At 43.5% G+C, this 13,315-nt stretch overlaps 1 protein-coding gene across 2 annotated transcripts in view; it reads left to right on the top strand.

The window, feature by feature from the left end:
• SGK3 (serum/glucocorticoid regulated kinase family member 3) overlaps nucleotides 1-13,315 on the top strand; it is a 150,338-nt gene that overhangs the window by 61,170 nt on the left and 75,853 nt on the right. For both annotated transcript variants that reach the window (XM_075353214.1, XM_075353213.1), the window contains exons 4-5: nucleotides 1,455-1,527; nucleotides 7,542-7,617. In XM_075353214.1, the coding sequence (XP_075209329.1) occupies nucleotides 1,455-1,527; nucleotides 7,542-7,617 (149 nt within the window). The remainder of the gene's footprint in view (nucleotides 1-1,454; nucleotides 1,528-7,541; nucleotides 7,618-13,315) is intronic.

Here is a 13,315-nt window from a genome sequence, read left to right as displayed (position 1 = left end):
TTTTTCTGAGCACCTGCTATATACACAGTGAGCCAGACATATTCAATTTTTATGCCCACTACCCAGTCAGCTTCTAATCACTGGGATGCAGCCACAACACTGGATGGAGGCAGCGCGCGCTTCATGACGTCATTATAACGCACGTGGCCGCGCACTGTGCATGCCAGCAGCCGGGTCTCTTGTACTATGTGGCGGTCAGCACTGTCTGCGCCTGTCAGTGTGGACGGCCACATCTTAGTACAAGAGACACGGCCGCGCGCAATTCACTCTGCGCGGCCATGTGTGTTATAATGACATTATGCAGCAGGCGGCCCGCAGCCGGCCCTCAACAATAGCTGGGAGAGCAGCCTGGGGGGCAATTGCCTCCCCCCCCCCCCTGCCCGGCGCTGAGCGATGACGTCACCACGCCGGGACTTTGTGTCCTGCGTGTGCGCTGTCATCAGCAGCAGCGCAGGGAGATCATGTCTCCTCCGCACTGCCGCAGAGGTTAACTATATCTGCGCGCTGTGCACGCCGATATAGTTAATGGTATTGCAGCTCCGGGTGGGCCCCCTCTGAGCACAGGGCCCGGGGCGGCGGCACCCTCTGCCCCCCCGCTAGCTACGCTACTGCATACGCATCAAACACGCATTGCACACGCACTGCAATCATGAGAAAAATCCCAGGATCGCAGTGCAGTTGCATTGCGCACTGATCATAAAGTGAACTGAAATCGTCCGACTTTTTATCATGCAACTTGGACCGATTTTACACGCACAAATGTGTTTTCCAGCCTTAGTGATGTTTCGTACTCCTCTTCCATGCGTCACCCTTTATATACTCTCTTGTAATATCACATTATAGTCTTTTATGGAACTTATCCTGTACATAGAATCAGGTCTGTGATCTCATGTCTTAAGGCCCCTTTACACACTGCAACATCGCAAATGACATCGCTGTAACGTCACCGATTTTGTGACGTTATAGCGACCTCCCCAGCGACATTGCAGTGTGTGAAACACATCAGCGACCTGGCCCCTGCTGTGAAGTTGTGATCGCTACAAATCGTTCAGGGCCATTCTTTGGTCCTTTTGTTTCCCGCTGTGCAGCAAAGTCTGTGTGTAAAGGGGACTTTACAGCGACTTCGTTAGCGACTTCCCTTTCAAAAAGCTGCTTTACAACGTCCCCAATGACTAGCTAGGTCGTTCTGCAGGTCCGGATCGCTGCTGCGTCGTTGGCCAGGTTTGCCTGTTTGACAGCTCACCAGAGACTTTGTAGCGATCCCGGCCAGGTTGGGATCGCTGGTCGGATCGCTAGAAAGTTTGTGTGTAAAGGGGCCTTTAGGTTTGCAGAAGTTTTTTTTTTAATTGTGTAAACAGATGATTAAATGTAATGACCTAATAATGGCACATATCTAAATATAGCACCAAGCTTATCTATATAGCTGTCTTGATTATCTTGTATTACTCCCTCAGCTTCGAAAACAATTTCCAGCAATAAACTTGAAAATACCTGCCAAGAGGATCTTTGGAGATAATTTTGATCCTGGTAAGAAAAATTTATAAGCTTTTTATTTGTATAATAAAACCTGGTACATAGTCTGGGTCTGTGGCTCTCACACTGTATACACAGCTGCACATCTACCATGACTTCAGGTTACACACACACACACACACACACACCGCAACATTACACAGTACACGAACACAATGCTTCACCGGCAAAACAAATGCTTGTTTGTTTTGACCCATGGCATATCAATGAGTAAAAGGCCGATCAGGAATATTGGATCGTTTTTGGCTGTCCATAAGCAGTTTTCTAGTCTTATCGTTTTTTCACTTACCCAGTGAGGCAAGTCTCAAGGGGCTCTCACTTCTGGCTCCAAGTGCACGTCCCCCTTCCCTGACCACCCACGCCACAGTCTGGGGCGGGGGCGCGGCCTGCTCTGGGGACAGTGGCAGGAGGGGAGTTTTACTTGGGCGGTACACCTGTCAATCCGTAATGCAGGTGTCCTAAGGCGAGCTCAGGGAGGCCAGAAACCTCCCATGGAGCAGAAGGGCAAAAGCTCGCTTGATCTTGATTTTCAGTATGAATACAGACCATGAATGCAGGGCCTCATGATCCTTCTGCCGTTTTGAGTTTTAGGCTACATGCGCACGCTGCGTTTTTTGTTGCGTTTTTGCCGCGTTTTTTGGTGTAGTTTTGTTGTCAGAACTTTGACATCTGACTAACCAGCAAAGTCTATGAGAAGTCAGATTTGCTATGCGCACATTGCAGTTTATTTGTCAGCGGTTTTTTTGTCAAAAGTTTGAGACAAAAAAGATGCAGCATGTTCATTCTTTCTTGCCTTTTTGTCAACATTTGTCACCCATTGAAATCAATGAGGGCATCAAAAACTCAAGGAAAAATGCATGCTATCAAATTGGTGCATTTGGCATGCGTTTTACCTGCATTTTTGTCAACAAAAACGCAGCTCATCTACTTATTTCCAGAATGCCAAAATCAATGCTGGAGTCATTTTGACACGCCAGTGTCCGTGTGTCATGTCCGTGCCCGTGTCAGTGTCGGTGCCCATGTCGGGGTCTCGGTCTCTCTTTCCCTCCCTCCCTCTTTCTCCCCAAGCAGTACATACACGCCGACTGTCACATTGCTTCCGCGCCTCTCATCTTCCCGACCCGCTCATACATATTGACTCCTCCCCCGTCTGTAATTGGTTGCAGACAGACGAGCCCCCATGCTGAGTGACAGCTGTCTGACTGCAACCAATCACATCTGCCAGTGGGCACGTCTAAATCGTACCGCACTGAAGAGAGTTGCTCTATCAGCGGTGGAGGACTCGAGCTGTGACAGCAAACACATGAGTGACGGCAGCGCTGATCGCGTTGCTCAGTTCAGTCACTCAGGTGGTTTGCTGTGACAGCTGGAGGACTCCACCCGTGAGCGCACATCAGGCCGCGACTGAAGTGAGCTGCAGCAGGAGGAATCACCTGAGTGACGGCACCGCCGATCGCGCGGCTCACTTTAGTAGCAGCCTGAACCACAGTGAACCCGGCGATGACGTCATTGCTGCGACACCTGCCGTACTGTGGGACTCGTAGCTGTGACGTCAGGGGTTCACCCCAGTTCATTCTGGACGCTGCGGCTCTGTCCACACACACAGCTGGCAGTCATGCTGTATGACCTCTGGCTGTGACAGGACAGGGATGTAGCAGAGCTGGAAGAGTCATGGGACCTCGTGTGTATTATTTCGGACCTGGAGGGGTGTTTTGGGGGTTAATAAAGTGGTGAAAGAGGGTGGCTTTTTATTTTATTTCAAATAAAGGATTTTTTTGGCTTTTTGTGGTTATTTACTTTCACTTACAGATTAGTGATGTGGGGCGTCTCATAGACGCATGACATCACTAACCTACGGCTTAGTGGCAGCTCTGGGCTGCTGCCATTAACTCCTTATTACCCAGATTGCCACCGCACCAGGGCAACAGGAAGAGCCGGGTTCAGCTCCAGATTTGTCGCATCTTATGGATGCGCCACTTCTGAGGCGGCTGTGGGCTGCTATTGTTAGGCTGGAAAAGGCCAAATAACGATGGCCCTTCCCACCCTAATAATATCAGCCCCCAGTTGTCTGCTGCACCTTGGCTGGTATTAGAAAAATGAGGGGATCCCACGTCATTTTTTTTTTTTTTTTAATAAATCAAATAATTAAAAAAAAGTGTGGGATCCCCTCTATTTTTCATAACCAGCCAAGGTACAGCAGAGAGCTGAGGGTTGAAGCCTGCAGCTGCTGCTGTTCCTGTGCTGGATATGAAAAATGGGGGGGACCCCATGTTTGTTTGTTTTTTTTGTTTTTTTTTTGTTTTGTTTTGGGTTTTTTTCACCAAAAAAAAAGCTAACCAAGCTGGCTATCCCTCTATCAAGCTATTCTATTATTTCTTTCTATGTATTCTTTCTGTTCTTTCTTATTATCTAATCTCTATGTTCTTATTATCTATCTATCTGTCTATCTATCCATCTAGCTATTCTTTTTATTTTTTCTATCTATTTTAGCTATCTATCCATTATCCTTTCGTATCATATTTTGTTTCTCATTTAAAAAAACGCAATGACAAAAACGCACCTACATTACAAGCGTTTTTGGGACATTTCCAGGCTCTCTCTTGACAAGGTGCAGTTTTGGTTGCAGTTTGGGTGCAGCTTTAGGCTATGTGCGCACAGTGCATTTTTCGCGGCGTTTTTGCGCTTTTTTCGGGTGCGTTTTTGGCCTCAAAACTGCAGGACTTTGCTTCCCCAGCAAAGTCTATGAGTTTTCATTTTTGCTGTCCGCACACATCTGTTTTTTTTCAGCTGCGTTTTTGTGGCGCCACAAAAACGCAGCATGTCAATTATTCCCGCGTTTTTCACTGTGCTTTTCATCCATTGAGTGCAATGGGATGTTGAAAGACGCAATGAGAAACGCAAATAGCTGCGTTTTGGTGCGTTTTGGTGCGTTTCTAAGACCAAAAACGCAGCTATAAACGCAGGAGGTGGGCAGTAAAGTGACGTGTACAGGAAGAGGATTCCTTCTGTCAGTATATACAGAAGCGTGAATCCTCCCGGTACCGTCACCGCTGCTTCCACCTCCCGTCCTGTGCATGTATGCTGCCGTGCGGCGCCATGTCTGGGCGGGATGTGGAAGCGGCTGCGAAAACAAAAGTTAACAGTAGAATAAAAAAAAAAAAGTTATACTCACCTGTCTGCAGACTCCCGGTGCCATGCCCGCTCCCATCTCCTCTCACGGTATCGCCACCCCCGCTCCGGCTGTGTGCAGACGGCCGGGAAACCTCCGATGGATGCAGTACCTGGCGATGGATCACCTGATGCAGTCACCTGACGCATCAGCTGATCGTAAGTATCGCGGTGACGCGGGCGCCCGGCCGGTATCAGCGGATGCGTCAGGAGACTTCATCCCTGATTACCGGCAGCTGCTGCAGTGATTGGACGGGATCAGACTCCCGCCCCATCGCTGCAGGAGCTGCCGGTAATCGGCACATAAGTGAGTATTATTTTTTTTATTTTTTTTTTGCACCGATGCATCAGCTGATTGTATAATCGGCTTTTATACAATCAGCTGATGTGTGATGGGATTCAGGCACTTGATCCTGACACATCATCTGATCGCTTTGCCTTCCAGCAAACCGATCAGATGATATTGGATCCGGATTGGACGGCGCGGGACCCTGACCCAGGATTACTGCGGAGGGGGGGTTCTTTATTTCAATAAAGATGGAGTCACTAATTGTGTTGTGTTTTATTTCTAATAAAAATATTTTTCTGTGTGTTGTGTTTTTTTTTAATCTTTACTAGAAATTCATGGTGGCCATGTCTAATATTGGCGTGACTCCATGAATTTCGGGCTTAGGGCCAGCTATACAGCTAGCCCTAACCCCATTATTACCCAGCGAGCCACCCAGCATCAGGGCAGCTGGAAGAGTTGGATACAGCGCCAGAAGATGGCGCTTCTATGAAAGCGCCATTTTCTGGGGTGGCTGCGGGACTGCAATTCACAGCGGGGGTGCCCAGAAAGCATGGGCACCCTGCACTGTGGATTCCAATCCCCAGCTGCCTAGTTGTACCCGGCTGGACTCAAAAATTGGGCGAAGCTCACGTCATATTTTTTTTTTTTTAAATTATTTCATGAAATTCATGAAATAATTTAAAAAAAAAAGGGCTTCCCTATATTTTTGGTTCCCAGCCGGGTACAAATAGGCAGCTGGGGGTTGGGGGCAGCCCGTACCTGCCTGCTGTACCCGGCTAGCATACAAAAATATGGCGAAGCCCACGTCATTTTTTTTGTTTGGGGGGGGGGCAAAGAAATCCTGCATACAGTCCTGGAAGGAGGATGCTGAGCCTTGTAGTTCAACAGCTGCTGTCTGCTCTCCTGCATACACTATTGCATGGAGGATGCTGAGCCTTGTAGGTCTGCTCCCCCTGACTCTCCCTCAAGCATACAGTCCTGGATGGAGCATGCTGAGCCTTTGTAGTTCTGCAGCTGCTGTCTGCTCTCCTGCATACACTATTGGATGGAGTATGCTGAGCCTTGTAGTTCTGCAGCTGTCTGCTCTTCTGCATACACTAGTGGAGAATGAAGAAGACATTGAAGAAGGAAATGACATCAGACCTTTTTTTTTTTTTGTTCACTGATAAAAAACGCATAAAGACACAGTGAGCAAAAACGCAGCAAAACACAGCAAAAAAACGCACCAAATCGCGGCAAAACTCGTGCGTTTTTTTGCCGCTTTTTTTGACGCGGGTGCGTTTTTGTGCGGTTTTAGCGGTCAAAAAAACGCAGTGTGCGCACATAGCCTAAGTTGCAGTTTTGGTTGCAGTTTGTGTGCAGAAAAAACTGCAGCGTGTGCATGTAGCCTTAAGCAGGAGGTGTCAGAAAAGTTACCACAGGGATAACTGGCTTGTGGCGGCCAAGCGTTCATAGCAACGTCACTTTTTGAACCTTTGATGTTGGCTCTTCCTATCAGTGTGAAGCAGAATTCACCAAGCGTTGAATTGTTTACCCACTAATAGGAAACATGAGCTGGGTTTAGACTGTCGTGAGACAGGTTAGTTTTGCCCTACTGATAACGTGTTGTCGCAATAGCAATCCTGCTCAGTACGGGAGGAACCACAGGTTCAGATATTTGGTGCCTGTGCTTGGCTGAGGAGGCAATGGGGCAAAGCTACCATCTGTGGAATTATGACTGAACGCTTTTAAGTCAGAATCCCCCCCTAAACGTGATTATACCGCAGTGCCAAGGAGCCCATCCCTGCCAGGGATAGCCGGGGGGCCCCCGCGCCCCTGGCGAGCAACGCTGCATGCCCCATGCACCGCAGAGCGGCCGGAAGCCCCACTGACACTCTCCTGGAGCGCACCGCAAGTTTCGTTGGAAACCCGGTGCTAGACCATATGTACTGGTCATGCCATCAGCCATAAATCATACACAGCCGATGTAGCCTGAGAGTCTTTTTACCCACCGAAGAGAAACCTTTCTTTCAACCAAAGGATGATTTTGTTGGACCATATTTGTTTCATTTAAGAGGGTCTTAAGCTTTACCTAGAGTTTTATTTTTACACATGGCTAAAGGATTTATTTTCGTTACACAAGAGCAATCCAAGACAGGATATGTTAAGAGTCAGACCTTATATAGAAGTAAAGCCTACTGATTCCTATAACAATTTTGTAATGTCTTAATTCCCCTGTGGTGGACTACAGGGAAATATTTGCTACCAGCTCTTTTGTGCCAGGTTCTCCTGCAGATAAGAGATTATGATAATTATAGGTAAGGAAGAAGGTCTGTAACTTTAGAAATGCACAATAGACATTACTGTTATGTGCTGTAGCAATCTGTACTAAATACACACTGCTGAAGCTGCTGTAGAACCTGCCATGTAGCACTCGTTACCCTTGGTTAACACAGGAGAAGATATCTGAAACTGCTCTTTTACAGTAATAGTGTGTGTAGCAAATTATTGGTACTGATAAATGTACAAATATTATGTATCAGTCATAGGTTAATATTCTTCTTCCCTTCAGAGTTTATTCAGCAGAGAAGAGCAGGCCTAAATGAATTTATCCAGAGTTTACTCCGGCATGCAGAACTGTGTAGCCAGTAAGTATCTGTTATGATGAGCACATAGTGATGCTTTCAGAGTGATTAAAGCAATTCAATTGCAGGAATGTTTTTTTTATTTGTTTTTTTTTTTTTTACATTTGTAAAAATATAAAGCTGATTTCCTGTAGATAGACAGTATGATACAAAGACAAATGTAAATTACATGTAAGGTAATTGTGTTGTTGTTTTGTAAATAGGAATCGGGAAAATCAATCTGTCTTTTCTTAAGAATTGTTGGAAAACCTTAGCATTTATACGCTTCTACATATTTTCAAATGTTGTTAGGTTCAGTTTTGACATGAGCCATTTCTGAATGATTTTAACCTCCTGAATTCAAATCTAACAATGAAAATGTTTAGTTGGCTCTTCTTTCTATGATATCAAAGAGTTTTCCTTGTACTGCTACATATAATTAAAGCAAAAAAGTTTCAGTACTTTTTAACCATTATTATTTTTGCAAATATAAAGATGCAGAATATTTTATAGCAATTTTCTGATATTTATTTAGAGGAAACTTAGCAACAATTAAAATAGCTAAAATATGTCTAAACACTTGTGCGAATGATAAACTGAAAGCACACTGCTTCCTCCAATCATCAAGACAATATGCAATTGCCTGATGATAGATGGGCGAGGCGATGGCTGTTATCGCTACTAGGCTGAGAACTGGGAGCGCACAGGGAGGCTATAGTGTGTGTGTGTGTGTGTGTGTGTGTGTGTGTGTGTGTGTGTGTGTGTGTGTGTGTGTATGATATATATTTATCTCAATACGGTCACTGCCAAGCTCCTCAATAGCTTCAAAAAAATTACTAGCTGCCATCACCAATTGCTTATACCGGCCGATTGGACACCCAGTTTACAGATAGCATTGGCTACGGGGATGTAGTTATAGAGCAAGAGCAACAAAACTGTTAAACATTTAATGTGAAAAGTAGGCAGTGTTTATAAAAATATACAAAAATGTTACAAATTGGACAAAACGATGCAGTATTTACAATTACATAAAATAAAAAAATAACAAGAAAAATTATTAAACCTGCATCACAGAAATTGCTCCAATTTATGGAGGGAAGAACTCCATTGAAATGTGGAACAATCTTAGCAATGTATTTTTCTGGCATTCAACAAGGATCATAATTTGGTGTCCAGTTTTGTTAACACAGGTTACACCCACATACCACCCCTTTGGTGACCCATACAAGAGCTGATCACAGGATGTGGCTTCAGTCTCTAGAAAATGATGAGGTTACCAAGTTTCAGGAGATCTTTGCCACCTGGAGGCCCCAGGAGGAAGATATCGTTTTTATGTTTCCTATCATGATTTTACCTTTCTATAGAGATGAAACATGGCATGATGAATTATTCACCAACAGATATTAATTTAGGTTGTGCTGATTGCATAATTATAAAAAAAAATACATGTTCTCCTCGGGATTATGAAACTGAAAATGTGTATCCCATAAATATCGGGTCTATACAAACCTCAGAGTTCTTAACTGTATGCTGGCTCCAAAAAGGCTGGTTTGTTCCTTTTGATCAGAGGAAGCTGTATTTTTTGAAAGTGTACTTCTCCACCTCTGAATATACAGACCCCAGACCTTGCGTCTGTTTCCCAGCAAATAACCAGTTGAATTACCTGTTCACATCTGGGGGTCCCAGGTGAACAGGGCCAGATGTTGTTAGGTTTTTCGTTTTTTTCTTCAGTTTTAATTAATCCCATATGTTCAATGTTGTGGTGGATGTGTCCTGTTATGTTCGAACAACATAGCACAAAAAAGTAAAGGTAACCCACTGAAAACTGCAGCTAATCTTGCCGTTTCCTGCATAGACTATAGATCCTAACCCTGCAGTCTCTAGTGGTTGCTGCTGGCTGCTGGCATTGTAATAGCCCTGACCAGTGTGACCACAGTCTAAACGATGGCAATTCGGGTATAAACTGCCTGATCGGCTGTTGGGCACTTCACATTCCTTCTAAGCAACCGGAAGGCAGAGCAGAGTGCAAACTGCCTTCATAAGGTAAAGTGGGCATAAATAGAAAGTGATTCCCCAGTGAGTAAGACAAACAACTAAATACCAGAGAAGGTGACTATTGCTAAAGAAAATGCTGCCTACTTACTTAAAACAAACATGCAGTAATGGCTGAAAGTGTTGGCACCTTTTTGAAATTGTTGCAAATCAATGAGATACTTTAATGCGTTTGCATTTTTTTTATCCGTTGCCTCTACAAAGTTCCTCATTAAGTCCAATTTGATATGCTATGGTGGTAACAAAACCTTATGTGGGTCAACAAGTGCTGGTTGCAGGACATTTTTAGTCCCTGGCTAAAGTGAATGTCAGACAGGCTAGTCTTTTATTGTAGTAATATTCTCTTGCAAAACTAACTATCCCACTCATATACAAAACATTAGTACTTTACCCTGAAGACCAAGTAAGATGGCAACCACCTGTAAGCCACCACAGAGGGTGCACAAATGTTGGTCATAGTTCAGGCACCTCAACAGCGGTTTTCATGGTTTCATAGGTTTCTTCATGTGGACTGCATAACCAACTCGAAGTGAAGGTAGTGCGTTACCATTATGCAGCAAAACGGTTTTGGGCTTGTTTTGGACTAATCAATGAAGAGCCTCCATTCCTCTGGATTATGACTTATCTTCAGAGCTTCCACTAAACTATTGATGTTGTTGCATACCACAAGATCAGCAACAAAGAAGACGTATTGGACAAGATCTTTATCATGGTTGCGAAACAAATCCAAACATCGCCTGCTAAGAGACTCCACCACTGTAGCCTGGAACCGAAGAGCTCAGCCGAGTAAGGCCGAGCATATCCAAATCTTTAACAAGAACATTCAGTGTATTTGTTGTTTCTGGAACCAGCAGCTCTGTATGTGGAACTGAGCGTATTGCAGATGGATTGTTTGGATACTGTAAAATACACTTCTTCCTTGAAACTCCTTTCCTAATCTGGGGCACCATGCCGAAATAGCAATTAGTAGTGTGATCAGTTGGCTCTCTCCATGTCATTGAGACTGCAAAAGCCATAGATTGCCTCTTCCCATGCAACCACTGGGTAAGATGGGATGCACATCTATTGCAGCATGTGTGTGGAGCCCAACTCTTTTCCTGATCTTATTTTGTAGCCAAAATACAGGTTGTAGGATTACCTTATGGTCGTCAAGTTTCCCCTTTGTGATGCAAAAGTGACTTATTTGCAAATGTAGGTAAAACTATTCACTTTGTTAATGCAAGAACAAGGCATGTCTGAAAAAGTATATTGTCATGTTTCTATATGTTAAGAAACTTGGCTAAGAATTCCTAAAACTGTATACCTTACAACCTTACACAGAGAGCATTTATAAAAGTAGGTGATACAACTGGAATTAGGATTACATTTTCAGAACGGAGTTGTCATTTTTTGATTGGTCACCCTAAGATTCTAGAATACAGAAGGCTCAATAGACTAAATAGCTGATATACAGTCAGGGCCAGAAATATTTGGACAGTGACACAAGTTTTGTTATTTTAGCTGTTTACAAAAACATGTTCAGAAATACAATTATATATATAATATGGGCTGAAAGTGCACACTCCCAGCTGCAATATGAGAGTTTTCACATCCAAATCGGAGAAAGGGTTTAGGAATCATAGCTCTGTAATGCATAGCCTCCTCTTTTTCAAGGGACCAAAAGTTATTGGACAAGGGACTCTAAGGGCAGCAATTAACTCTGAAGGCGTCTCCCTCGTTAACCTGTAATCAATGAAGTAGTTAAAAGGTCTGGGGTTGATTACAGGTGTGTGGTTTTGCATTTGGAAGCTGTTGCTGTGACCAGACAACATGCGGTCTAAGGAACTCTCAATTGAGGTGAAGCAGAACATCCTGAGGCTGAAAAAAAAGAAAAAAATCCATCAGAGAGATAGCAGACATGCTTGGAGTAGCAAAATCAACAGTCGGGTACATTCTGAGAAAAAAGGAATTGACTGGTGAGCTTGGGAACTCAAAAAGGCCTGGGCGTCCACGGATGACAACAGTGGTGGATGATCGCCGCATACTTTCTTTGGTGAAGAAGAACCCGTTCACAACATCAACTGAAGTCCAGAACACTCTCAGTGAAGTAGGTGTATCTGTCTCTAAGTCAACAGTAAAGAGAAGACTCCATGAAAGTAAATACAAAGGGTTCACATCTAGATGCAAACCATTAATCAATTCCAAAAATAGACAGGCCAGAGTTAAATTTGCTGAAAAACACCTCATGAAGCCAGCTCAGTTCTGGAAAAGTATTCTATGGACAGATGAGACAAAGATCAACCTGTACCAGAATGATGGGAAGAAAAAAGTTTGGAGAAGAAAGGGAACGGCACATGATCCAAGGCACACCACATCCTCTGTAACACATGGTGGAGGCGACGTGATGGCATGGGCATGCATGGCTTTCAATGGCACTGGGTCACTTGTGTTTATTGATGACATAACAGCAGACAAGAGTAGCCGGATGAATTCTGAAGTGTACCGGGATATACTTTCAGCCCAGATTCAGCCAAATGCCGCAAAGTTGATCGGACGGCGCTTCATAGTACAGATGGACAATGACCCCAAGCATACAGCCAAAGCTACCCAGGAGTTCATGAGTTCAAAAAAGTGGAACATTCTGCAATGGCCAAGTCAATCACCAGATCTTAACCCAATTGAGCATGCATTTCACTTGCTCAAATCCAGACTTAAGACTGAAAGACCCACAAACAAGCAAGACCTGAAGGCTGCGGCTGTAAAGGCCTGGCAAAGCATTAAGAAGGAGGAAACCCAGTGTTTGGTGATGTCCATGGGTTCCAGACTTAAGGCAGTGATTGCCTCCAAAGGATTCGCAACAAAATATTGAAAATAAAAATATTTTGTTTGGATTTGGTTTATTTGTCCAATTACTTTTGACCTCCTAAAATGTGGAGTGTTTGTAAAGAAATGTGTACAATTCCTACAATTTCTATCAGATATTTTTGTTCAAACCTTCAAATTAAACGTTACAATCTGCACTTGAATTCTGTTGTAGAGGTTTCATTTCAAATCCAATGTGGTGGCATTCAGAGCCCAACTCGCGAAAATTGTGTCACTGTCCAAATATTTCTGGACCTAACTGATATATATATATATATATGTATATATAATATATATATATGTGTGTGTGTGTGTATATATATATATATATATATATATATATATGTGTGTATATATAAACACAATTTAATAATGATGATGAAATAATAAAGATTCAACCTTTCTACAAGCTTGCATGAAAGGTGTAAAAAAATAATTAAATTACCACCCCCCTTGGATCTTGAAAATTAGAACCAATCAGCAAATGTAAGCATCATGTTCATGTTCAGCACCACAAAATTAGTTGATTTCAACAGTTTTTGTATCTGAACCAGTTTGGCTGTAGAACAGTGTAATCATTATTTCCTGCAGAATAGTGGTAGTCCCCTGAAAATCCTATTATTCTCACTAGTTAATGCCTCATGACGATATCTGTGATAAATATTTTGTATGTAAAAAGACAATGCTTTTCATCAATGTTTACAATACTAACTGCAGTCAGGGGCGTACATAGAAATCATGGGCCCCAAAATAGTTCCAATTTCTCTTTTCCCAAATAACCTAATATTTGGCTAGGTCACATAAGAACATATCATAACTTTACAGCCCT

The sequence above is a fragment of the Anomaloglossus baeobatrachus genome, chromosome 6, assembly GCF_048569485.1.
Source record: "Anomaloglossus baeobatrachus isolate aAnoBae1 chromosome 6, aAnoBae1.hap1, whole genome shotgun sequence".
In the NCBI taxonomy this organism is placed as follows: domain Eukaryota; kingdom Metazoa; phylum Chordata; class Amphibia; order Anura; family Aromobatidae; genus Anomaloglossus; species Anomaloglossus baeobatrachus.
Note: the sequence above shows the minus strand (reverse complement) of the source record. Positions and strands in the feature narration are given on the sequence as shown.